This window comes from Melopsittacus undulatus, chromosome 6, assembly GCF_012275295.1.
Source record: "Melopsittacus undulatus isolate bMelUnd1 chromosome 6, bMelUnd1.mat.Z, whole genome shotgun sequence".
In the NCBI taxonomy this organism is placed as follows: domain Eukaryota; kingdom Metazoa; phylum Chordata; class Aves; order Psittaciformes; family Psittaculidae; genus Melopsittacus; species Melopsittacus undulatus.
In genome coordinates this window covers 3,551,308-3,578,639 of record NC_047532.1, presented here as the reverse complement: position 1 = coordinate 3,578,639, position 27,332 = coordinate 3,551,308, and the positions used below count along the sequence as shown (strand labels likewise).

General features: G+C 45.4%; 1 protein-coding gene across 1 annotated transcript; it reads left to right on the top strand.

The window, feature by feature from the left end:
• Nucleotides 1–3,260: 3,260 nt before the first annotated feature.
• Nucleotides 3,261–25,554, top strand: IRS4 (insulin receptor substrate 4). The gene is made up of 2 exons (XM_034063956.1): nt 3,261–6,915; nt 23,170–25,554. Exons 1-2 carry the CDS (start codon nt 3,432–3,434, stop codon nt 23,172–23,174), a joined length of 3,489 nt encoding a protein of 1,162 aa, XP_033919847.1. The 5' UTR covers nt 3,261–3,431; the 3' UTR covers nt 23,175–25,554.
• The last annotated feature ends 1,778 nt before the right edge of the window (nt 25,555–27,332 follow it).

Below are 27,332 nucleotides of genomic sequence, written 5' to 3'. Positions count from 1 at the left end.
AGTTAAGGAAGCATTTCATACTCAGGCTACGTTTGTTTCTGTAAGTGAAACTGAAGAACATAGAACTGACTCGACAGAACAGTGAGGCACTGACTTTACAGAGTGGGTAAATGCGATGTGATGTGCCAGACCAATAGCCAGAGAAACACTGAGAGAAACCTACAAGTTGTAATAATTTGTGACATAAAAAGATAGTAAAATTAGATCACATCCCATAACTATTATTTCAGTCATGGATAGCTCTCATACACTAACAGGTATTCTTACATATTTTAAACGTAAGATAAAAATTAAAAGGCATTACTAAAGAAGCAATTAATTTTGATCCAATATCTGCATCAAAACAACATTTATCTGAAAAGAGATAAAACAAATAAGTTATTCTTCCTACCAATGAAAGTTGAGAAAGCGTATGCAAAACGGAGATCAGTTTGCAGTTCAGGGAAGTATTTCTTAATAGTCACATAGAAAAATGAGAACAAGTTTTCAGGAAGGCTGAGCACTCTTTCTAAGCCAGAGAGGGTCCATCTGAAAACCCCATTTCCATAAGGTCTGCTTGTCTGAGCACACACGCTCCCCACTCTAATGTTCTCCACAACTGGATTAGGTATCTGTTGCTTTCTCCACTCCCTAGTAAAAATACTGCAAGTGCAGTGTAAGAGGAAAGAGTTTAAGAGAGACCAGAAAACACCAGTACCTTTCTTCTTGCATACAAAGGCAGCTTACTCATAGTTACTGTCAAACAAGCCCAGAGGTTGATGACTAAAAAAAAACATAAACAAAGAAAAAAACCCAAGCCCTTTCTTCAGATCATTTCCTTTCTTCCTCCCACATGTATCCTTCAGCAACCAGCTGGAATAAGCACACAGTGAATGCAGTTCACCTTGCTCTGAAGTCTTAAGGCTTTACTATATTTAAAACCACTTCAAATTTTCATGTATAAAGCATAGAAAGGAACCCAAACAATATATGGAAATGTGCAATCCCAGCTCCACCCAACTGAAGGACCAGGTAGAAAACAACGAAAACCAAAAGGAATATATCTTCAAAAACCAATTTGATTCTACCAGGGGCTACGGACAATATAATGCAGTATAATTGTATAGCTATTGCATGACAGCATTTCATGGCAGAATCAGTGCTACTGTGTTTTTAGTCTTGTATCTTCATACTAACACGTTTAAATGTTTTTAAAAACTAAAATAAATCTTGGTTTCCTACTGTTTGTAATATTTGTTTGGGGAATAATTACTTTCTGTAGTTACAAGTTATTCACGTATTGCCATAACACTCATGAGCTATAATCATGGATAAGAACACACTGTGTTAGATGTTGTAAAAACACAAAAGAAAGATTGTGGTTTAAGCACATGATGAGCAGGGAGTGAACAGATAGAGAATGAGGAAGTATGAAGAAATAATGAGGCATTAACAATCAAGGAATCAATATGTAAAGTATGAGATTTGGTGTGCCAGCTTCCAAACTGAGTTACTGGGGACCCCAAGGAATATATTTTCCCACATGAGAGGCAGAAGAAAACAGAGGTATTTATCTAGAACTTTAACAAGTGGGTGCTGGAAGATGGTGTCAGGAATTTGGGAGAGATGCCATCTACATAATCAATCAAAGGTGAGGTAGCCAAAGAATGGCCATGAAAGCAAGTCATGTACATGAGGTTTGAGTGACGGAGAGAGCTTGTAAAGAGACATATGGCCAGTATCACTGGCTAGCGAATGATCTTTGCAGTTGTTTATGGGAAAAACAAGATTATTTTTACACTTGCATGACCAGTGCAGGTAACCCCCTAACTCAAACTGAATATACCTTTAGCAGGAACACCTTTATTAGAAATAAGAAAGCGCCAGGGATGGCATCAGTAGACAACGCCTCAATCTCCCCTGCCATACAACTGCTGCAATGGTGCGGCCTGGCACAGGCATGTGGGAACCTTCTTCTCTTCTTGGCTTCTGGGTAGGGTCACAACTGCTCTCCTTAGGGGCAATTAAACGCTGCTGCCAGGACACCGGTGAGCTGCCAAACATAAGAATGAAGAGAGGAGGCCGGTGAAGGGCTAGAGATGGCCCCACACCCTCCAGTACTGTCTCTTAAATGGTGTAATGTCCAGGTATGTTGCCAGAACATCAGTAACATCTAGCGCCGTATTTTAACAACAATCGATGGAGTGAATTTTACAGCACACAAATGTCCCTTCAGAATATGCCAGAATGACTTTTGCTCCTCACTCATCCCATTTTGACCTCAAACTCGGGGACTACACCCGTGGCCTGCCTGGCTACCACAGGCTACAGCTCACACGCTGTACCAAGCATCCCTGCAGGTCTCCGATCGTGCCAAAGCAGAACTGCCCATCACCGGACAGCCTGTGTGAGGTGCCAGATGACACAGGCCCGCATCCGACGGAGCCATTCCCTCAGGAGGCTCCGCTCCCGTCACCTCACACGCCGGCTCTGCACGCGGCACTAACGGCCGCTCACGCGCCCAAGGCGGGTTGTTTACTTACTCTGCGGCGCGCGCGCCCGCTCAGCCCCCCCCCCCCCCCCCCCCCCGCCCCCCGCGCGCGCGGCGGGCCCCGCCCAGCTCCCCGCCGACCAATCAGAGCCGCCGGCGGCCGCGCGCGTAAAGGGCAGACTTCCCCCCCCCCGCCGCCCCTGTAACAGGAGCTGGGAGAAGATAACGACATCCGTAGCGTGGCAGCTGATTGGCTGCTGAGCCTGCCCATCTCTGCGAGGCCCCGCCTCCCTCCTTAACGCGCGGCCGAATACACGCCGTTCCCCGCCTCCGCCATCGGTGTGTGTGAGGCGCGGATTGGATAACGGTCCTGCTCCTCACCTCCCTCCAGCCAATCAGCGCCGGTCACTCCTCTTTCCCCTCCCTCCCCTCTCCACCGCGCAGGAAACACCCCTCTCAAGCTCCGTCCCATTGGCTCACTGCTGTGCCCATCCACCGGAGCCCCGCCTCTCCCGGACAGAGGACCTTGAAGGCCACCTCCGCACCGGCTCTGCACGCTGATTGGCTGGCAGCGGAAGGGCTGCCGTTCCCTATTGGCTGTCCCTCCTGTCACTCTCAAGGCCGCCGGGCCGGCTCCCCGCTGTCCACCTCACCCCCCCCCACTCCTCTCCCCGCACGCCTCAGCGCCGGGGCCCCGCCCCCGCCTCCCTCCCGGCGCGCGCCCCCGCCCTCCGCGGGGTCACGTGATGTTTTCGCCGTGGTGCCGCCGAGGCCGCCTGCGTGAGTGCGAGTAGCCGGACGCGGTGCGGGCTGCGGGAGGGTACGGTACGGTACGGTACGGTACGGTACGGCACGGCACCGCCCGGCCCCATGCGCGGCCCGCTGCCCCGGTGAGCGCGGATCCCCGCGGCTCCGCCCGGTGCCCCTTTCCCTGCGCTCCGGACCCTGCCTGGTCCCTAAGATGGCGAGTGGGATGAATGGTCCGGGCGGCGGCGGCGCGGCGGCCGGGGGCGGCGAGGAGGAGCTGGGCGCCCGCCACACGGGAGGCGGAGCCGTACCTCAGCAGGAGCCCGGCGTGTTCGGTGAGGGGGACCCGGCGGCGGGTGAGGGCGGGCGCTGCCCGTCCCCTCAGCCCCACAACCTGCTGCTGCTGCTGCGGCGCTCGCCCAGCGCCTCGCTCTGCCTGGCGCCGGAGGCCGCCCCCGTGGCGGGCCGCAACGCTCCGGCGGTGGGCCGCGGAGGGCAGCCCCCCCCGGCGGGCCGCGGCCCTCCCCCGGCCGCCGCCGGTGAGGACGTGAGGAAGTGCGGCTACCTGCGGAAGCAGAAGCACGGCCACAAGCGGTACTTCGTCCTGCGCGCCGAGAGCCACCTGGCCCCCGCCCGCCTCGAGTACTACGACAGCGAGAAGAAGTTCAAGAGCAGCCTGCGGGCGGCGGGGGCCGGTGGGGCGGGTTCCCTGTGCTGCCCCCCGCCCAAGAGAGTCATCCCCCTGTACCAGTGCTTCACCGTCAGCCGGAGGGCCGATGCCAAGCACAAGCACATCATTGCCTTGTACACCAAGGATGAGTACTTCGCTATGCTGGCAGAGAATGAGGCGGAGCAGGAGGCCTGGTACCAGGCCATCAGTGAGCTCATGAGCCAGAGCAAGAGGGGCTTCCTGGAGCAGGAGGACCACGCCGATCAGCAGGTGGATGAGGATGATGAGCACTACGGGGCTGCCCTGAGGCCTGGCACTGTCTTCAAGGAGGTGTGGCAGGTCAACGTTAAGCCCAAAGGGTTGGGACAGACAAAAAACCTGACTGGAGTGTATAGGTTGTGCCTCTCCAGCAAGGCCATCCACCTTGTCAAGCTGAACTCGGAGGTGCCCTCTGTCCACCTGCAGCTAATGAATATTCGCCGCTGTGGACACTCTGAGAACTTCTTCTTCATCGAAGTGGGAAGATCTGCCTCCATTGGGCCTGGAGAGCTCTGGATGCAAGTGGATGATTCGGTGGTTGCCCAGAATATGCACGAGACTTTCCTGGACACCATGAAAGCTCTAAAGGCCTTTGCAGAGTTCAGGCCCCGAAGCAAGAGCCAGTCTTCTGGTGGTGGTAGTGGTACGAATCCCATCTCCTTCATCACCACCAGGAGGCACCTGGGCAACCTGCCCCCCAGCCAGACAGGCTTGCAGAGGAGGTCTAGAACTGAGAGTGTTGCTGGAGGGACTCCTCCTACCACTAAAAGCAGCAGCTCTTACCGCTTCAGAACATCCAGCGAAGGAGAAGGAACCATGACCAGACCTTTCAGGTCAGTGACTGGGAGCCTGATACACCTCAATACTGCAAGGATGAATTTGGGCCGGCAAGAGGGGAGCGGAAGGTACGTGAGAGCTGCTTTCAGCTCATCTTACCACACCAGGTCTGCTTCACTACCTGTTTCTCACTTCCCCTCCACTACAAGTCCCATCAGTGTTTCTTCCAGTAGTGGCCATGGCTCTGCTTCGGACATGTTGACCAGGCCTTCTAGCTCATCTGTTTGCGGTTCTCCGAGCGATGGGGGATTTATTTCTTCTGATGAATATGGCTCCAGCCCTGGAGACTTCAGGTACTTCCGGGTCCGGAGTAATACACCGGATTCCCTGGGAAACACGCCACCTATCAGAGAGGAGAACTGCCTGAGTGAGTACATGTCCATGAGTAAGCAACAGGTAGATGATAGCTCAAGAGATGATTATATGGAGGCTGAAAAGTGTTTCAGGAAAAGAACTTACTCTCTAACAAAACCAACTTCTGTAGCAGTGCAGCAGAAGACAACACAAACAGCTTTGTTAGATGAAGACTCTGCAGGAAATCATGGACGGTTACTTTACTCTGAAACCCCAAAATTGAAAGATAACCATGAGTTGGAGTACAGTGATGCAAACCTCGATTCCGTATGTAACCAAAGTAGGAGTAAAGCCAGGGATGATGGGTACATGCCCATGATGCCAGGAGTTGCATCTTCTCTATCCAGCAACAGTGATTACTTGCCAATGACTCCTAAAAGTATGTCTGTTCCAAAACAGATCAACAATTCGTGGTCACCATCTCAGGTTGACTCCAGAGGATACATGATGATGTTTCCGAAGGCCAGCTCCTCTCCTGTACGCAGCCCTTTAACTGGATTTGTTTCTAAAGGAAGTAATGAGAAAATTGCCAACAATGAGTATATGGATATGTCACCTGGTAATTCAGCTCCAAAGCACCCCAGTGATTCGAATTATATTCACACTGCTTCTGTTCCCAAAGGTTTTAGTTCATATTTTTCTTTGCCCCGAAGTTTCAAGGCGTTATCAGGACAGAACGGTGACCACAGTGAGTATGTTCCAATGTCTTCACCTGGAAAACTCTTGTATGGTGGACCAGAAAATGTAAAAGGGGTCAGCAGTGAGGCTCTGGCTAATGGCATCTCTAAACTGCCAGTGGTGAAAAGTTCAGATGAAGGACTTGTGCAAAACAGGGCTACCAGGCCCACCCGGCTCCCACTGGGTACAAGAGGGAGTAACACTATCCCAAGAATGTATGATCGCACAGTTCCACCTGAGCCAGCAAGTCCTGGTGAATACATAAATATTGATTTTAATGAAAAGGCAAGTAATACTCCATATTCCTTATCAGCAGAAGGATCCCCATCATCTCTAGGCTCAAGTAGTGACCACAGGCAGTCCCCGCTTTCTGATTATATGAGCGTTGACTTGGATGTACAGTCACCAAAAGTGGCGAAGGAACTGTCCAACTCTCTAACAGATATTTCAATTTATGGAAGTTCCAGTATTCCTAGAAACCAACCGAATCCTGATTATGCCAGGCTCTCATTTGGTACTGCTTGTGTGAGCACTGCCAACAACAGGACTGATGACTACACGGAGATGACATTCAACATGGCAGCAACACCACCTCGACCATTTGCTGCTGAATCTGACACCGGTGTAAAGATTGACAGCCCTTCTTCCATAGTTAACAGACTCTGCATTGTCGATCGATATGCTGGTAGCAGTAGCTTCTCTGTTCCTAGCTCTGAACCTCCAGTGGGACCGAAAGTGATTCGAGCTGATCCTCAAGGCAGGAGGAGGCACAGTTCTGAAACATTCTCTTCTGCTGGGACTGTGACAACTTCCTCCTCATTCTTTACTGATAGTAGCAAAAGACACAGCTCTGCCTCATTTGATAATGTTTGGTTAAAACCGGATGAAAACATTTCTGATGGTCAGGAAAGCAAAATGTCCAGGGATACCTCAACTGGATTTCAGAATGGCTTAAACTACATTGCTCTGAATTTACGTGATGATCCTATAAGCTGTGAGGCAAGTACTACAGCGCCAACTTGCCACCTCCAAAATGGTACTTCAGGTTTGGACAGTGGAGCTTACGTGAGCATAGACTTCAGCAGATCCGATGGACTCAAGTGTAACGCTGCAAGAAAAGGTTAGTAACTTTAAAACCACTTCCCTTTCTTGCTTAACTGTAGGAGCTAGGTTCTCAGTGCTACAGTGTTGTATTAAGAGCAAGTTAAATGTTTCTTATAACCTGTATCATTCTAGTACAGCATTCTACCTGCTGAACCACTATGGAAGGGGACCTGGTCCTTGGCCTAAAGGATGCATGTGACTTTTCTAGGCAGTTAGAGGTGTTACCAGAATGTCATCAGCCTTGATAATTTATGAAAGAATTTTGCTAGTGTAACTGTTTATCATAAGCTCATATTGTGTGTTCCTGTCCTGAGGTTATGCTAGCTCTTTTTTTCCCTTTGCTTTTCTCCTCTTCCCTTCTTATAACTGACTCTTCACTTGTTTTTTTGGTGAACTTGATATTTTGTGATTTGTGTCGTGGGTGGGAAAAGTTGAAAATTGCTGCATTAGGTGTAGACATCAAAACTGGGGGCTTAGATCTGTTCTTTTCAATACATACAGGTGAGATGCATGGTTTAGGGTGTTTTGTGTGCAGATCTGCCCACACTGATGGAGTTGAATCATACACAAACAGACCTTGATTGTTTTCCCCTTGACGTGTGCTCCTTTGAGCTCTGGTCTCCAAAGTACCCCTGTATCCTCTGGAGAAGCCATCCCCTCTTGGCTAGCTGGGGTGGTGGGGGACTGCTGCAGCCTGTACCCTCTACCCTCACCAGTTGGTAGTATCCAAGTAGCTGAGCCCTAGCCCTTCCCCTGCTCTGCAGAGGGATCTGCCTTTTGCATAGCAGGTGAGGAATGCCTGTGATCAGAGCAGGCTCTGAGCAGTGTGTTCCAGGTCTGAACCTTTAGAGGGAAGCTGTTAGCTTTCAAGTGATCAGTGCTCTGACCCGGTTTAAGGTAGTGCCGTTGGAGGTGTTGGGGGTAGGGAGAAGATGATGGGAAGAGGAGGGATGCCCAGTATGATAAGCTGTCATGGTGGGAGCAAAAACAGTCATTAGCTGTTAGTGGTACTCTGTGTGTCCGCCGCAGGCACATCAGTGTTTGTGCAAGCACTGCATTGCACTGTAACTTGCAAAGCATAATCCTCCTCCTGGTGTTAGTGACCCACTGAACTCCTTACGGTAATGCACCCCCTCCCGGATAGAAAGCTGTGTGTGTTGGAAATGCTGTTTTCCTTTCTGTGCAAATGTATGCGTAGTCAATAATTGATGAGTACTAAGAGGAAATATTTAATCGCTGTTGGACATTGATACTTGTCTACTTCTCTGTCAACAGAGAAGGCAGTAAAGGGGCCAGCTACTGCTGGCTTTTTCATTCTTAACTACAGTCTTAAACACTAAAATGACTTATTTTTTTCCTAGTTTCACTTTAAAACGCAGTGTCTAAAGGCAGAAGGTATTGCAGGAGCTTAAAATTATGTAGCCTTTAATAGTGGAAGGTATAAGCCTGACTCAGCTCGCATGCCATTAGAAGTCTGGCAGCACTGCTTGGGGCTGCTCAGAAATGTGTGGTTTGCCTCAGTGGTTTTTTTTCCTCTGCTTTGCTTTGTTGGTTGGAATCAAATTTAGAAGACGTTGAAAACTGCCAGTCCAAGGAGTGTTTTCTTCCAAAGTTAGTCTTTCAGCACTTCAGATTTGTCTGCTAAGTCAAAGGCACTCTGGTTGCTGTAGCTGATTAGTGATTATTTCTTCAAGCACCCCCAAAGACACCAGAATTCCTGCTTGATCTTATTCCCATCATGACTAAAATCTGTGTTATAAAGTATACTAAACGGAGAGGGGTGGGAGAAAAACCCCAGAGACTGTTTCCTTTCAGCTGTACTGTAAATATTACACTTGAAAGTGTTTGTCAAGAGAGAATGGGTTTGTAAATTGTGTTTATAGTAAACATTTTGCTTACTACTGCCACAGCAAAATACCTACAGCCCTATGCTTGGTTTTCTTCCCCCTTGTCTTTTAGAAGCTGCAGAGGGGCAAGAGACTTGAACTTGGTGGTTTTCAATGTGATTTAAAGTTCTCTGGAAACGAAATGTGAAAATGAAGTGAAAGCAACTGTGCAGAAAAGCATGGGCTTTGGCAGGAAATTAAGCATGAAAATAGGAAGAGCTTAGGTTGGTGGTTGCTTTCTAGTCCTAAAAAGAGAAACAAAATTAAAAACCACTGCTCCCAAACAAGGCCTAACAGCTTTAAATAAACTATTGCTGGTATATGGTAGGAGAGTGGGGGGGTTTAGGGGGTGTGTGTGTGTGTGTTCGCTTGTAGGTGGCTCCTGGAGGGACAACCAGATTTTGGACTAGTCCAAGGCTAAAAGCAGCTCACCAGACTTGAACACAGCATTGTAAATTGTGGTGTGTATCTGTTCTTAGTAATGACTTAAAATTCTGGATGATAAAGATACCATTTTCATTCACATAGTAAATCACGTCTCTAAGCTATAGCAAGTATGATTGTAGAAGTCTGTATTCCTGAAATAGCTTAACAGTTTCTGCTTCAATAAAGCTTTTAATATTTAGTTTTTTTCTGTAGTGAAGAAAAGCACTTTCACGTTCCATTTTAAATAGTGAAAATGAAGCTTTGCTCTTAAACCTCTTGTACCCTGAAGAGCTGTAGTGTGCCTGTGTGTAACTGATGGTTTTAATACTTTTGGAGGCTTAGGGGAACTGAGTGCTGTCTTTTCTTTCCCTCTGCATCCCACTCTTTCAGTCCTTTTCCTTGAAAAATGCTCTGTGGTTAAATTCATTCTTAAGGAATATATTTAGCGGATGCCTTTACTTTTTCCTTCCTAGAAAGGAGCTATCCTATAGCTACTGAATTCTTTCAGGTAGAGAACTTTCTCTCTTTCCCACTTAACTGCAGTTTTGCTGGAAGGAAAACACTTCCCAACTCCATCTTGTTTGCTTTTTTGTTTTGTTTTCCTTTGCTTAAATGGGATATTGTACTCTGTGACTCAGCTGTGTTCTGGCTGCTGAGGGTGGTAGCGTGATTTCCAATGCATCACTGCCCCCACATTGTAATTCCCAGACTCCTCTTGGTTCAGGTTCACTGATGTGAATCAGTTTTTGTTGTTCCTTTCTCCATTCATGACATGGAGGGAGGAGTGGGAGGGCACTAATGGGAAATGGTAAACAGGGCTGACTTGCTATTAAACTTTTATTCCAGGTTTAGGCAAAATTGAACTGAGGGTTTATGTTGATAATGATGGTGATAAAAAGTATATAAGGTTCTCATTTTTAGTGTTTGAAGTTTAAGGAGGTCATTAGCAAAACAGTTTCATCACAAAATTGTTTCACAATATTGAAGCAAGCGGTTTGCAGCTTTGATTACATGAATCTGAGTCATGAAATTTTGTGCTAGGAGTACAGAACACTAAAGCTACTTCAAACAGGGCTTAGCTAGTGTATACCTTGTTACTGGACCTTGTAGAAACTGGGGAGGAGAATGAGAATGGGGCGGCAATAAACTGCCTAATGGGTCCTGTATAATACAGGTTTCTTCAGTTTTAATTAGAAACATTCACCCTGCAAAGATACCCTGGACTCCAAAACCAAAACACACTGTTCAGAGTAAATACAATGTTCAGCTTAATATCAACCTACCTATTTTACACCCACTCTTTAATCTTATCTCTACCTGATACTCTAACACCATGCTAAGATATTATTTCAGAGGTTCTCTGAAGTGTGGGATTATGATTTAAATGTTCCTCACTTCTTTAATCTCCTCCTGTGCTACACTGGGCATGAGTGCTGTGTATGCTTTGGGGAGCTGAGGGGATGGAAACCAAGAACAGCTGTAAAGCAAAACTAGTGTTCCAAATTGTCCAGTTGGTAACTTGCATGTTTCAAATGCAAAATCATCGAAGAATATAATGAACAATATATACTTTGAGAAATTCACAAGCTGGAAGTTTTAGCTATTACTAATATAGTAAATTACAGTTCATGGGATACCAGGCAAATAACTGCCCCTTTTGGGTTTCAGACTAGTGGTTTTTCAAAGTTTGCTTCAAACTGAGGCTCTTTTGTATTGGCAGAATAGTTAATGCACGGGCCCATTTAAAAATAGCTTGAAGAACCCTACTGAAGCCCATTCGAGCGTCTGTGTGTCCTACATCTTTGAGGGAATGCTGGGATAATAATTCTTTAAAACAACACACAAATCCCAAACCATTTGAATCTTGCTGTAACAGATGCCACTTTAACAGTCTTGAGTGACTTACAGCTATGCTTAAAAATACCCAAGGTAACTTTCTTGAGTAGTATGTGAGCTGCTGAAGGCAGAACAGATTTTTGTCGTGTGGCATGGGAGTGAGCTAATTATGACCTATTTGACCAAGAATCAGTTGGGTTTGACTTGTGCTTGGGTGAAAAAAGCTGGGACAAGAATGTTCCCTTGCCATTGAGAGAGAACACTTGTAGTCAGTGTTGAAATGCTTCTGGGAATCAGCTTCCCAGGCTTCAAACCCATGGATGCAGCTGATGGTGACACGTGTCTTCTTGGAAGTCTAAACCTTTCTGCTCATAGCTGTCTTGTAGGTTAAAGCTGGTGGGCACATGGAGTTCTGGGAGTCACCAGGTGCCAGTTCATACTGCTGCCTTTCTTAAAGTCTTTTGGTGAAATCTTAAATGCTTTATCACCCTTTTAGTTTTCCCTCTAAAACTTCATTCACAGCTTCCCTTCCTCCCCCGATGTCTGAGGGCTCCTTGTTCCCCATCGCCCGGGGTGGCCTGTTGGAGTACCAATAGTCAGGACGTTTGCAGCTCCTACATGGTCTTTCCAGTGCCTGTATTCCAGCCTGGGATTACTGGGGTGGTTTGTCGCTAGGTATTTCTTTGGGGTTTTTTGTATGTCCAGTGGCATGTTAGCAGTAGGCAGAGTTTGGGTTTGTTTTTTTTCCCCTCTGTATATGCTCTTTTTTTTAAATGAAAGGATCTTTAATAAAGTTTTCTTCATCGTGATTGCTGGGGGGGGAGGGTTTATACCTTGAGGTTTTGGATGGCACTAAAAAGAGCTTATAGTACTGTGTCGTACCTTGGTGTGTGTTTGTGTGCACTCTCTGTGGGTCTGTGGTGCTCCCAAAAACATGCTGAATGGTGTCCAGTATGTTGATTGTGCTAACAAGTTTGTTTTTCTGAGCAGAAGCAGGAAACAAACTCTACAATTTTAAGTATTGTTGTGATCAAACGTGGTGTTCCTCACTTAAAGGGAAATGGAGTGTTAAAACTGAAATGCAGGTGAGCAAGTCTGCCTTTCTGGAGCCTGGGGATGTATTATTACTACTGTTTTGTCCTAAATGTGTAGCATTATCATATGACACATCCTTCAGTGGTGTATATTGACTTGGCTGGAGAGCTGTCTTATGGCCCCCTCTTAAAATTTGCTGTTTGACTTCTTTTCACGTTGAGCATTTGTGTATTAACAGCAGTCCAATGATCAAGTTGTGCTATTGTCTTACAGGTTAAAGCAATGACTAGGAGAGCAGGAAAAAGCATGTTCTGGTTTTAATCAAGGCCTGCATCTCGGTAAAGGTCACTCGGCTTAGGGACGGTTAGGATTTAGATGAGAACCTTGATCAATAGGGATTTGTGACATACTTGAGGGCAGAGGGAAGAGAAAGGTAAATTAGCCTGACTCATCAAAGGCATCTCGGAGGTGTTGCTGAGTATCTTATCTAAATGATCTTGAACATACAAGTGCTTGGATTTGTGGAGATTTTGCTTCAGGTGTAGCATTACCCCAAGAGCAGCAGTGTAGTAGGCTGCTAGCAAGAATTTTCTGCCCTGGTCTGGTCATGAGCTGTATCTCAAGGGGCAAAGGCTGCTTAACTTCAAAACATGACTCTTCTGTTAATTTAGCTATATGGTTGAATGCTAACAATTCAGACTGCTTGTGTGTGTGTATATATATATGTTGTGTGCCAATGATTTGTGAGTTAAGTGTAAGGTCTAATCCTTATTCTTCTGAGATGAAAGGGTTTCTGAAAGGGATGGCTTACACTGAAATTAATGTAGTTAAGATTTGGCTGTGATTTCAGGGTTGATGATACTTAATGTGACTCAAGAAAATGAAAAACTTTTAAATTACTACTGAAAGGTGAACAATGCTTGTGTTCACTGTGTAGCATGTGTATATTATGAACTTAAGTATCAAATCGTGTTATTATTTAGAGCATAAAATAGGTAAGAAGTGTTTTCTTCTTTGTTAGGATATGAAAGGCTCATAAATACGCTACCAACTTGGAGTAAGGTTTTCCTTTCAGGAGAACAGGATTTTGTGGAATGACTGAAGATATCAAAATGTTTTTTTCTCTTTCTGAAAATCATGGGAAATTATACCAAGAAGTGTGCAAGTAACCTGGTAAAATTTGCTTCTGAATTCGTAGAGGCAGTAATGAATGATATCCTCCTTCCACAAGGAATAGAGTGATTCTGCTCCTATGCTGATGCCAAGCCCGCTTGCTTTATTGTTTATGGCTCTTGCTGAACAGCTGAATTTGCAGGATAACTTTTTCTGATGCTGGATAGCCTGAGCCTGAACTAGGTTTTTTTGGGAACTGGTGCTTCTTTCACACAGATCTCTTGGCCTTCCAGGAGTTTGGGGAGTTATGGGTGACCTTGAAGCAGATGCATTGTTAGATAAATGAGAGCTTATTGCATACCAAACTTAGAGAAGGTATTAAGGTGAACCGTGTGATGCCTTACTTGTGTGAAAACGGTTTAGCTATCAACAGGCGTTAGTGTTTCAGTGTCTTTTGTGGCACCTTGTTGGCAATTGGGCCAAACTGGCCAAGACCAACTATGAAATGGTGCAGCCTTTGCTTTTCTGGTCAGAGTCCTGGAGGCTGGTGGGCTGGCCAAGGGCATTCTTCAGCTCAAGGTGGATGCAGGTAAAACATCCATCAGTACAGACGAAGGAACATGTTTTAAGTTCTATAAGTCTAAACCAATGAAGTTTCTGAAGTCTGAACCAATATGGCTTAAGGGGCAAAAAGAAACTCTTTGCTATATAGATGTTTGGGGTATTTTTGTTGTATTTTAAGTTTGTTAGAAAACTTTGTAAGCTGTTTGAGTTTGCAGTAGTAATATCCAGACTTCCAGAATATTTTCTTTTTGTCCATGAGACACTCTGGGAGGTGTTTGCCATCTATATTTAACTCCATGGTGTTTTTTTGGGGTGGGGTAGGTGTGTTTTTTGTTTGTTTGCTTTTAGAACAAGATGTTTTCAAATGGCAGATTGTGGTGAACAGGAAATCAGTTAGAAATGAGCTGAGAAGAAAATGAACAGGTCTGATCTTGAGGTCATTCAGTTGGTGTTGCGACAGTGAGTCTGTTAATGAAAGCTTGTCGCTGCAGACATGATCTCTGCTCGCTGCAGAACCTGAACAGGTAGGCAGGATGGAGGTCCCTGTACCATGCCACAAATGTAAATGTGATGGTCCCTGTCCTTAGGAGCTTGCAATTTAAAAGATGAAGCTAAGGAGATGGATGAAACTTAATGTGATGGGGTGGAGAGTGAGATAAAGATCAAGGCTGCTGCCATTGGCAGAGTGAAGATAAGAGCCAGCCTCAAAGAGATAGAAGTGGTTGGGAGAGAGGAAGCTGGTGGAGGCACTTGGAAGGGTATGCAGACAGCAGGGAGTGATGGAAGGTAGCTAGGTAGCTATAAATACAGTGGTTGTAATGGTTTAAGTGACTTGAAAAGGATGAGGTAAATGTCAGAACACTGGCCAGGATATTAATCTTAGTAAGAGGAATGTGGGCCAACATGTATCTCCGAGTTAGGAGCATGTCCTAGTGTTTACTTCTCCCTTTTAGAGGTGGAATATGATTTCTCTCTTTTCTCATTTATTTTTGTTGTTTTCTTTTTCCTTTCTGTAAGTCAGTTTTCCTGCAGCCATGTGCCTGGTGGATTCGGTGCAAGCAGGATGCAGGAATGTGTGCTGGAGCACAGTGCAGCATCCCTAGGCTGTGTCATATGGACTTGCATCCTCTCTTCTTTATGAGACTTTGATCCAAGAAGCACCTGGGGTGATGGAGTTGCCTTGGCACTACTACTGGTTCCTTCTTGATGTTGCAAGGGCTTTTTGGGTGGTGTCTCTGAGTTTTGGGTAATCTTCTATCACTGGAGAGGAGGCAGCAGTGTGGCTTGAGAGATACATTCACCTCTAGGATTTGTAACCAGCATGTTGTAGCATTAGGAGCCTGGCTCTAGACAGAGAAGTGTGGATGTCACCCACTTATCACTGCTGCGGTGTCCTGCTGGAGCTGGAGTGTGAAATGATGGCTGAGACAAGAGAAAGTCCATTTATTTCTGTGTGGGTAGATCAGGTTGAGCAGACGCTATAGTGGTTGTGGTGAGTCTGGAAGTGGTGGCAGCAGCGAGGCTCAGTTCACTGTTGAGGGTATAAGTGATTGAAATATTAATGTTGACGTGTTCCACAAGGAAATGCCAAACAAGAGTTGCACACTGTTGATTAAAAGTGGTCTGTGTGTAGGCAGTTTAACTCTGTCCTTATGAGCTCCTGAGCTGCTCCTGGAAGCTGAAGGTCCTATCCTTGGCTCTTGCGCGTGTGCTGTGATTTGAGAAGATCTTGCTCCACACACGCAGTGCAACCTGAACCTTTCTTCTTCCCTGCACAAGCCAGGGGTTTGGGTATCCTAATGGTAATGCAGACTTAATAATCTGATAATTAGAGAATGTGAAAAATGGGTGTGTGCCACTGCTGTGTGTGTGGTAGCAGAAGGTGGCTGATGGCAAAGCTTTATTTGGCTCCTTTTGTGTAGGCATGCATGGGCAGAAGGTAGGGCTGAGGAGGGAGTAACTGCTTGAGTATGTGACCATGTAGTAAGTTTCTGCCTTTGACAGTCATTTATGGCAGCAGAAGTGAAGGAAGAAGGTAGCACTGAATGCTTCCAAGCATCAGTGACTGAAGTGGTTGGGAAGAACTGGAACAGGTGAAACTTCCTGTAGGGAGGAAAAACCTTGTGTAGAAAGGAAGTATCAGGGAAGGTGGGAGCTGTTTCATTAGCCATGAATGACACTGGCCTTTCTCTTAGTTGTGTTTGTAAGAACAGCTTGGCTTGCTCCAAGGTAAGACCTGTGCCTGCAAGCAGACACCACCCAGCAGAGGAAGAGCAGGGCAGGTATAATACTTTCCCACAAACATACACCCAGCCTCTGATTTATTTATTAATTTCCTTCAGCTTGGGGGATTTCCTGAGCCTGATGTCATTTGGCTGTTTTATAATCCTTTATGGATCTTTAATCCAAGTACTTTTCCAGTCTCTTTGATCCTGTGTAAACTCACGTATCCACAGCAGCCTGTGGTCAGTCAGGCAGGGCATGCTGCGCACAGACCTCTCTGGGTCTGTTCTGGACCCTGCTCCATACCAGCTTTGTTTGGCAGCCCCCCATTGGCATATTGGAAGAGGTAACAAACCCTATCTAGTCTCTCCATGCACTTAGGATGGTGTAGATGCTGTATCCTCCTCTGCTATGCATGTAACCAGTGTGCTGCCAGCAGCTTCCTGCACTGTACACAGCAGGGACCTGTGATAGAATATCATCTTTATTTTCCTGATACTTCCAAATATTTCTCTGCAGGCTGAAGGGTCCCTAATACCCGGCTGTTCCTCACCAGGAACCTGCTTCACACCTTCCATGAGTGTTATTGCAGTCCTCTAAACCTCTCCAGTTATTCCAGCACCTTTTTGGCTAGAATAGTGGAGAGAGGTTAATTTTTTAGTATTGTCTTGCTATATTGTAATAGAAATTTAGTTTAAAAACCATCTCCAAGCCTCTCAGCACCTTCTTGTCAAGCTGTCCAGTGCAGTTTGAGTTGGCATTAGGCCCCTGCCAAAGCTGCGTACAAGTTTCCTAATTCTAGGAACAGTATCAGTAAGAGATGAAAAGAGGGAGTGTGCGTAAGGCCTTCCTAGAAACAGGGCTACTGTTTATTAAAACAGAGAAAGAAGCCACTGTTGCAAAAGATAAGGTGTTTGTGCAGAGGGAATAAAAGATGATCTTGAAGCACAGGAGATGTTTTTTAGCTCCTGAAATTGCTCAGCACTAAGAATAGCAGAACCGTGTTTTGAATGAACAATTGTGGGTAAAGATTATGTGTAAGAGTAACTTTGCCTTCTGAATTTTAGAAATACATTTTGAGAAGGGTGTGTTATTACCAGTCCCTGTGTTTAAATAATCCATCCAGTGAAAAGGGCTTCATGGAACAGGTTTTCTTAAAACAAGTGTTGCTTTTTCTTTGTTGCTTGTGGGAAGTCAGTAAAATTGCACGCACAGAGTACATCTATCAGCTCAATCTTGAGCATTGTTAGGTTGTTGTTGGATGAAGTATGTGGAATTCTGCTTTCCTCAAATAACACCACTTGCCTCTAGCAAGCTATGTCTTTAAAGTAAGGCCTCAAAGAAACAGGGCAATGATACAGGAGAGTAACTCTATTTGGTGAGATACGGGGTGAAAAAAAGCCCAAACCCATCACTAATTTATGAAGAATATATCTGGGCAAATGCCCTTTTTCTCCACAACCTGCATGCAATGTGTAAGGCCTGAAATGGAACTCCTTGTAGTCCTGCCCTGTCTTGATAGCAGGGACACGGTGCTTTTGGAGGCACAGGGATTTTGTGCTTTCCTGCATAACATAAACATTGCATGGCCACGTGCACCACAAGGTCTGGGGCTGTTCTCCTGCTTTTGATGTGTGTAAGTCAGATGAATTCCTGTTTCCTCCTAACCTGAAGTTCAGGAAATGGAGAACTTCAGTAGCATTCTCCAGAAAGCATTAAGCTGTTTCAGTCTTTGACGTGGAGATTTTAATCATTTAATTATCTTAGATTAATATCTTCTGTAAGCAAAGCTTTTATCCTTTTAGGAATCAGTTGCAGAATTATGTCAGTAAAAGCCTTTCCTGTAAAAACAGATACTGGTTAGTATAGATTTCTTTGAGAGAATCAGGATTTGTCTGTAATGGTCTTAAACACTCTTGCTTTGCTTCAAAGTGGCCTGACTTGTATGACCTTAATTCAGATGCTGGACATGAAGTGTAAATTGGACATATTCTCACCTGATGTGTTTTCAAATGGAATGCACTGGGGTTGCAGTCCAATGAATTCAGACTTACCTAATCCTCTACCCCAGCTTTTATAAAGCTATAGGTTATTATAGCATAGAAAACTTGGAGAGCACTTTGTCAATGTGTTCCTTAATTCGAAACAGGACGTTTTGGAGCAGTGGCATACTGCCATCCCATTCTAAATACTTGCCCTCTTAGTTTCTCTTCTGCCTCTGCGATCCTTTTCCTCTGATTGTTCCTCTGAAGGGCTCTGGCAGCTCTGTGTGGCTTTAGAATCTGGTCCCATCCTCAACTGAGGAATTCAAATACAATTGTGTAATGAAGAGAACGTTGTTTTAATTGTCTGAACTTATGTATTTTGAGAGGTGTTCTGTGTAGATGTCCGGATGCTTCCTGGACCAGTTTCCCATGTTCAATGTTTGTAGGAGGTAGCACTTATGTTGTTTTCTGTATTCTGAGGCAGCAGAGCTCAATTTTGGATAAAGGCTGAAACTTCTGTACAGAGTCTGGTAGTGGAGCTGAGGTTTGAATACACAGAAAAGCTCAGTGTAGGGTGCATTTCTAGGCTGCTCCAGCAGCTGGGGGGGGTCTGGGTTCAGGTTTTTGTGGCTTATCTGTCATGATCAGTTATCAAATATATGTTTTTGGGTAGGCTGAGCAGATTTTCTTGGAAGAGCTCATGACAGTCCAGGAACAGCTGCGTGTTTACACTGCAAGTGAAGGTTATCTCCCAGCTTGTTGTGCCTCATCTGGCCACTGGGTTTTATTTGATGGCATCTATGTTTCGAGGGTCTGCTGGGCTGTTTTGTGGGCATTGTCACTCCCTTCCCAGCTAGTTTGTATCTCATCATTTATTTTCCTTTTACAAGAGTTATTTCACCCATTGCTGACAGCTCCTTTACTGTTCAATCAGTGTTGAGCCAAAGACACATGGTATCTGTAATGAAATGCTAATCTGGTTTTTGGTGGTGATCAGCAGTTCTCATATTTGGACTATTAACATAGAAAAATGTTGGTGATGAATCTTACATTGTGAAGACTGAAATAAAATCATCCAGCTTCACAGAAGCTGCGTTGTTTTCTTTGAGCACATTGTGTCCTCATCTACTCTCTACTCTCCCAGACTGGTTTGGGTTGGAAGGGCCCTTAAAGCTCATCCAGTTCCAACCCTGTGCCACGGGCAGGGACACCTTCCACTAGAGCAGGTTGTTCCAAGCCCCACTTGAGCACTGTCAGGAGCCACCAAGGAGCTTAACAAGTGAGCACTAGTGCAACCTTGCTAAATAAACCCATGTCACTTCTGAAGGATCCTCCTTGCAGCAAGGAACTGCAGAGGTGGAAATCCACAGATTAGCTCTGGGTATCAATAGCACAACAGACATGGGCCTTGTTCTTGCTTATGTTAAACCCATTTTACACCTCTTTGACTAGTAACTTTGCTTGTGGTGCATGTGTGGTGTGTTCACAGCTGGCTACAGGTGCCTCTCCAAACAAAAGCAGTGCTCTGTTGTCAGCCAGGCTCCTGCTCACTCCTGGCACACAGCTGAGCCCTGTGAGACCCAGTTCAGTGGGTGGCTCAACTCAGATCTGCTGTCTGGGAGGATGTGGCAGGGGAAGCCACATCAGTGGGAGCTCATACAGCTTCATTGGGCAGATATCAGTATCGGGGCTTCTGACTGTGACCACAGAAACTGTCCCTGGCCCTGCTGGAGACCCCACGTGCCCCTGGGTGTGACATGGGATTTCTTTGATGCCTGGAGCTCAGTGGTGGAACAGGCTCCTGAACGCACTCACATAAGTGGTGGTGGCTGCAGATTCCTTGTGGGAAGGATCTTGCAAGACCTCAGTCTTGGCTTAGATTTCAGAGGGAAGTTTGGGTTTTTTTTAACGTGGTCAAGTTTCCTGAGTTCCTTTTTGCCTTTTCTATCTTTTTTGTCAATTCGTATCTATATATACATACACACGCTTGATGCTTTCAGCAAAGAGCTGATGACTCAGGGCATCAGCCAGCTGCACTGCTCCAACTGCAAGATTGAAATTTCCAGCTCTAACAAGGGGATTAGAGAAGTGGTGACAACCAATAACTCCAGTTCTGACAGACTCAAGGCTTTATGAGACTGTTATCAGCTTGCAGGTAAAGTTTATGTGAAACTCCCTTGTGTTTATTTACACTTCCCACAGTTCTGTTTTGGCTTAAAAATGAAGAGGAAACATGCTCAAGTGTAATTTGTGTGTGTCCCATGTTTATAAACTAATGAGATGATGTTTAACCCATACAAGGGATGCTGCAGGGAGGTCCTGAGTCTGCCTTTATGCTGGTTTAATGTTGTGTTTAAGGCAGGACATCCAGGGATTTTATAAGTTGTAATGAGGCTTAGCTGGGGACAGTTTCTTCTGGTTCCTGTGTTAGTCTGCCCTCTGATTTGAGTTACCTGGTGAGCTTGCTGTGGAATTGGTTATCATGCTGCCTTTGGAGTTAAGCCAGGCTTGTTCACAGAATCAAACTTAGGAGGTAAGCAGGTCTTTTTGCTCTTAAGCTCTTCCTCTTCTCCTCCAAGTATCTTGAATGTAACATTGGTTAAGCTTTCAGGTTCTTAAGTGTTCAAGCTTCAGGTATAGAGTTCTGCCACTTGGGGTTGTCTGGTTCAAACCACTGGGCCTTTGCTCTTCAAAATGTTTTGGGGATGTGCTTGGAGAGATTAGAATAACTTGTCAAACGGCTTTCAGGTGTGCCTTGTGTGTTAGGCGTGGAGGAAAAATGTCCTGACAAAGGCAGAGACAGTTTTTGAAGTTCCTTTTATGTAAGCTTACAGGTCCACAGCAAGGAAAGGGTGGGGGGGATGCTGGTAAAGGTTAATTTTTCATGAATATAAGTTTAATATAGAAGCTTTGACTGTTGTAATGCTTGACTTGTGTGCATGGTTGAGGTGTGATTCACTGTGCCGGCTCTGGAGCCTATTTTCCTCCTTTGGTCCTTTTTCTAAAGAGAAAAACCATTTCAAAAGTAATAGCTTCTCTTGGCTTTTGTGAAAACAAAGCCATCACTAACCACATCACGCTCTGCTTTTTGTAGTGATCTTGTGATGCCTGTGAACTAATACAGACAGAGATTCTCGGCTTGCGGGTGTATCTTGGCTGCTGCCTCCCTGAATTGTGGAAACCCAAGTTACTGCCGTTTTGAAATCACTATGGACTTGAAAAATGAAACTCAGCAACCCAGATCCTGGTGTGGGCTGAGTGGGGATGAAAGGGAGTTTCCCCTCGAGTGGAAGGACCCTTCTGTACTGCACCATGTCCAGCTCCACCACTGTCTCTGGAGCAATGGGCAGCCTTTGCCAAGCACTGGGGCAGTCCCAAGGGCACAGAGCTCAGCTCAGCTTTGTTCTTTTTGCTTCTGGCTTTATTCTTTCTTTTCCCTTGTGAAGGGCTGGTATTTTTAGCTGGACGGAAACCAGTGCTTCTTTAACTCAGGGTGGAGTTGGTGTGTGCGTGCTGTACGATGGGTTATGTAAGTAAACATACAGGTTTGCATTATTATCTATAATGCTTGTTCTGGAGGTGTTCTGCAGCATGTTCCTGGGGTAGAGGCAGCAAAGCACTGTGCTTCCTTCAGCAGTGAGGTTTAACTGAGTGCCTTGTGGCCCTGCAGGACAGCATGGGCAGGATTAAGCTCTGAAACACCGTTGATTCCAGCAGGCCACGTTGCCATTGCTGTGCTTCATGGTGAAGCATTCCCCAGTCCTCCTCAGGGACACTGAGAGACCTTGTGCTATATGGCTTTGAAGGGAAAAGTAGACTACATTTCTGTGGTGCTTTCTAAAGATTGAATCTCTTATGTAGCTGTTGTTTCTCAATGAGAGCAACCTGCTCTTCTGTTCCGTCAAACCTTGAAGAGAAGGTGGCCAAAGCCACCTGATGGGCAGGGAACAGTGCCCCCAGGCTTGGCCAAGGGGATGGAAGTGGTGGAAGGGGACAGTCCATCAGGACTGGGAGCCAGTGTAGCCTGGTCATCTGGCTGATAGTACTGCTCCACACTTAAACTTCGTGTTCACAGTGGCTCTGTATGGAGCAAAAGGGACTTTGTAGTGTGCTGAAACCCAGCTTTTTATGTGCTGCTCAGTCTGTGCTCACATGGCTGCAGGAAGTGTTCACATCCCCTTCATCAGTTCATTCTGTGTTGGGAGCCTTTTGAGTCACCCTCACCTTGGCACATGCAGGGTTAACTGCAGAACTGCTGTTCTGCTTCAGGGTCCTCTTTCCTAGTTTCATTTCTGTCTCATCACCCAACAGTATTTCCCTCTAATACAAGATTGTATTTCCCCCTCCCTCATTTTACCAAGCACTTTGTAGTGTGCCTTTTCCAGTCAGTTTGAGCCACTGGTTTTGCTGAGAGCAGTGAAGGTGGCTGCCTGCCATTGCTGTGTGCTTCTGTTGCCTACCTTGAAAGAGAGGAAACTGTACTCTCAGGTGTTTCTTGTTAGAACTAAATTAAGCTTCTTCCTGAAAAGTTGAGGCCAGGGCATGTGGCTGTCATGACTTGCTGCTCCCTGCTTGGAGCTGGCATTGCAGGCAGTGTTTGCATTGCTGTTCTGTACCTGCTGTCAATGGGAGTGTTCACCACAGCCTTAATTACACCTGGGTGAACAGAGCTGCTCTGCGTTCATCCTGCGCTGGTGCTTAGGGATCACCCCTGCTCTGTGCAGGGAGAGGATTGATGTCTAAGTGAAATGGTGATGGGTGGCTGCAGGCTTTGGTCCTTCCCACAGTGCAGGTGTGAGCAGGCCAGTGTCATAGAACCCCAGACTGGTTTGGGTTGGAAGGGACCTTAAAGCTCACCCAGTTCCACCCCCTGCCACAGGCAGGGACACCTTCCACTGGAGCAGCTGCTCCAAGCCCCTGTGTCCAACCTGGCCTTGAACACTGCCAGGGATGGAGCATACACATGCCAGCTTGTGGCTGCAGCAGCTCCTCAGGGCTGGCTTCGGGCTTCATAGTTCTTCCCAATGGCTCAGGATTCCCGAGCCTGTTGCCATCTGGAAGTGTCCATGGGCTCTATGAAGGACCCATGCTCTGCACTCCTGCAGTGGATAAGCTCCCTGCATTCTCCTCACTAGAAACCACTTTTTTCCGATATAACTTGCATTCAAATGTCACTGACTTATTTTTTCCCCTCCTTTCTAGACTGACTGCATTGCCATGGAAACCATTGTGGGAAGAGAAGACTTTTCTGCTGGTAACTCCAGAAACTGTGTGGTGCTTTTGGAAGCAAAGCTCAGCTCCAGCCGGCTACTTTCATTTCCACCAGCACGGACATGGACACACATCCTTTTAATTAATTTCTTTTCATAGACATCAGCTCTCTACAGTTGAATTAATTTGAATTGAGATTTATTTTTGTTTTGTCATAGCTGTGCTTTGGTGATGGAATTTGGTCTTTCATGTCATATCTATTTGGGAGGCAGCGTGAATGCTAATAGGAGATCCCTGTATGCCCCTTCCTTCCTCCTGCCTCTCCCATGAATACTTGTTTTTATTTATATTCTGAGAAGTCAAAGCTGGTTTCTGGTTGTCTGTTTAACATGGGGTTTGCTTCTCTGGTACATTAACAAGTGGTTAGCTTAAAACATGTATTGTTTAGGAATCTTTTGGCAGTTCTGGATTTTTCAGGTGGCCGGGCAGAAGCAGGGGTGGATGGAGGGATGGATGGAGAGGTGCATGTCAGCTGGGGGTGATCCCAGGCACTGGCTGGGTCTGAGAAGAAGGAAAGGCCTCTTCTGCCTTTTTTTTTCCTCTATTTAAGGTTTTGCTTTATGGTACAAGAGGTATTTCTCGATCATAGGCTAGAGTATTCTAACTCAAATGTCTGTCAGAGCTTAAACTGAGTTACTTTCTTTGTTCGCTCAGAATCTTGGTATGTACAAGGTAGGATTAATGGGCTGGTTGTCTTGTAAATTGTTTTGTTCTTACCCTCGAGATGCTTGTTTATAAATACGATTGTGTAAAATGAGGTTTTTGTTGGTGCATTCGAATGGGGAGCTGCAGGGTTGGACCCAGCATTTGTGACTCCTGCATTATACTCTTCAGCTGTAGCTTTCTGAAGAAGAACCACCCTGATTGATCTTATTTTCAACCAAAGTCCCATCTTAAATCTGGGGCTATTTCTGTTCTTCCTAGCATAATGGGGGGGAAAAAGGAAAACGTGGGCTCACCAACTGTTGTTTCCCACTCCCACAAAGGTGAACGATGCCCATTTGAAGTAAGCCCTGATTTTTCTACAATTTAAGTGCTTCACTCTTGTACTGATTTATTTTTTGGGGGGGTTTGAAATGAGTGTTGGGCACTGCTATAGAGTGTGACACGAGGTGTTGGTACATGTGGTGTGTGAGGAAAACCACTGATGATTGATTGGTGAAGGGTTTGGAAGCGGTACGTGAATCCTCGTGCTGTTCTGTCCTCCTCAGTGTATATTGTACAACCGACCTGTCAGGCTGCCTCACCTCCAACATACAACCTTAAGATTGCTCGGACAGTTTGCACAACAAATCGGACGCTGTCGGCTTGCATTGCTCGGTGATGGGTACCCAAATCTATTTTTGAGTAGTATTAAAGTGTACACGGCATTAAAATACAAAGGCTTTTGTTTTGGAAACATGGTAGCAATCAGTTTACACAGTATCTAGTGACAGGCAAAACTGTTGCTACAGGGTTTAAAAGCACAGTCCCCTTTTGGATTCTGGAAGAGGAGTTTAACTTGGTACAGATACTTGTTGCTGCTAAACATGAATTGAAAGTAAGACCACTCTTACAGACCATGTTACTGTCTCGCCATATAGCTTCTGTTGGTCTCTTAAATTAGTACTGCAAATACATACAGCTTTTCATAAAGCTTTCCATCTTTTCTAAGAAATCAAAATTTGGATTAAGATCATTCTAAACACTTATTGTGAAAGGAAGAAGCTGTTTTGAAGACATTTGTTACATACTTATTTCAGATTAGATCCCTGAGGCTGCCATTGTACAATATACAGCACTGATTTAATAAATGCTGAATAAATAAGTAAATGGGTAACCTCAAGTGTAGTGGTACAAATACTAATAGGTACGGCATAATAAATATGCAATCTTTTTGAATCTCTTAGTTTACAGCAACTAATTTATTCAGTATTGTGCTGGAAGAACATTTTTGGATGATGTAAAACATATCACTCTCTATACTACCTTCCAGCTACCCGTTTATGCTGCTGTATAGTACAAAAATACCAATGATAGAACAATGTTTGTCCTGTAAATTTAATTTGATATTGGACAGTTCTTGTCTGTACAAACTAAAAACATATATGGTTGAAACTGTTCATTATATTTGCTATTTCTGCTTCACAGATCTGTTTGAGAGTTGAGCTGATTGATCTGGCTTTGTCTTCCATTGTAAATATTGTTCTGTTGTTTTCTTTGTAAAACACATCGCGTTGGCGGTTTTGGGAGACTGGCTTGAAGCTCTGTATAGTGTTTATATTTATCTGACTTGGCTTTCCATAGAGCTACTTGCAGTAAATACGTGTTCATGTAGCTCCGTGTCTGTGTTTGTTTTTAACTGGGGTGTGTGTGTGTCCAAAGAGCATTTCCTTCTGTGGGTGCCGGTTCCTTCTTCAAGTGGTTTTGTCACTCTGTGTCCTGGAAGATCTGGAGCAGCTTTTAGTGCATGTCAGGGGGTGAGTCACAGCCTGTCCGGTTGTCTCTGCCTTTACACTTAGTGTAAAAGGTAACATAGAGCAAAACACCCACTTTTCTTTGACACAGAGTCATGGTGCTGGTAAACAACTGAGTTTCTGAATGAAACAAAACCAGCCACTGCCTGATTCCTGCTTATTCTGCTGTAAATGCAAACCATTGTCTGTGACTGCGTTTGGAGGTTTCATGATCAAAAAGGACTAAGTCCTGGAAGGAATTCTTAGCGTTGTGGTATCAAGTATGTTCCTGTCTTTAGGGCAGAAGGGAAGGAGTGTGGTTTGCTGTTGTAAGTTTTGTTGTAATCCTTAGGTTTGATATGTTTAATAGGTCTCAGTAAAACCAAAGCCAGTGGTGATACCTCATCATTTTGGGTAATGCCCCCACTTACACAAACAACTGAACTTCAGCTGGAAAATACTAGCAAAATGTAGTGTCACTTCCAGTTCCTTACTCTCCTGAAGGATGTGTGGATAATTCTGTATCAGAAGAGGTTTTGCCCATAGGGTTGTGTGTGTTTGAGTGCCATAAATGTGGGTGAGTATGTGAAGTGTCTGGGATTAGGTTTCTTTAAAAACACCTGATTTAATTCACACCCTGTTACTTGGAGTCCTGCATTAGAACAGCTCCCTGTGAGAGTCAGGTTTATTGTAAGAAAGGGGTTTTCCTCCAACAAACCCCCTTTCTCAGGGCCTCATTCTATAGTGTGGGGCCTATAGGGGGAAGAAAAAGAGAACAGAGCTGCTGGTCCAGGGCTGGAACAGCCCTCCCAGCAGTAAACAAACACTGAGAATTATCCAAACACTGTCAAGACTGTTGCAACAGGCTCACAATAACTGCTCTAAGAGACCCTTGAATGTCTCATTGATCTGAAATGGGCTGACTGCTGGAGGCTTTGGTGTTGGGGGGGAATGGCAACATAGTTCTGCACTGAGTTTCAAACCCTTTGGGTGAACCATTGACAGAATGCTCTTGCTGCTGAGGGATGGTGAAAGGCCTCGATTAAAACCAGAAGGGAAGTTAGATTTTTGATCTGAAGACAGACATTAGAATGCACATTGAAAGTCTTTGTTTAGAAATGCATTGACCGGTTATAATGGACCTTGCAGTACTGGAACTAATTGGGAAGGAGCAGCAGGGAAGAAGGACCTTTTCAGAGTTACCAGGTAACAATACAAGTTCTATTGCATGTTGTTCATCTCTGCATCCTCTGTTGGTCACAGCAATAGTGTTTCCTCGAATATAAAGCTTTTCCTATTGTTTTTCCATGAGGGGTTGTGAAGCACCATGTCTCAGGGAGGACAGGAACAGGGAGCCTGCAGTGCAGATCTGGGAGGTAAGGAAGAGCTGCTTCTCACATCCTCTTATGACACAAACATTGCAAGCTCGCTTCCTTTACTAAGAAGTAAAGCAGTGTTACAGCTATAGGAGACTGTCAGGCAATGGAGCTCCATGGGCACTGCAGCTGCCTGCTGGCACTGTCCCCTTGGCCATCACCCTGTGCTATAGACAGGCTGTAGTGAGTACCTTTGCTAAAGACAGCAGTTTCCTTTACTAAGTAGTTACTCTTCATCTCACTGTTCTTAGGCAGTGGCCGGGCGCCTGTCTGGTACAAGTGG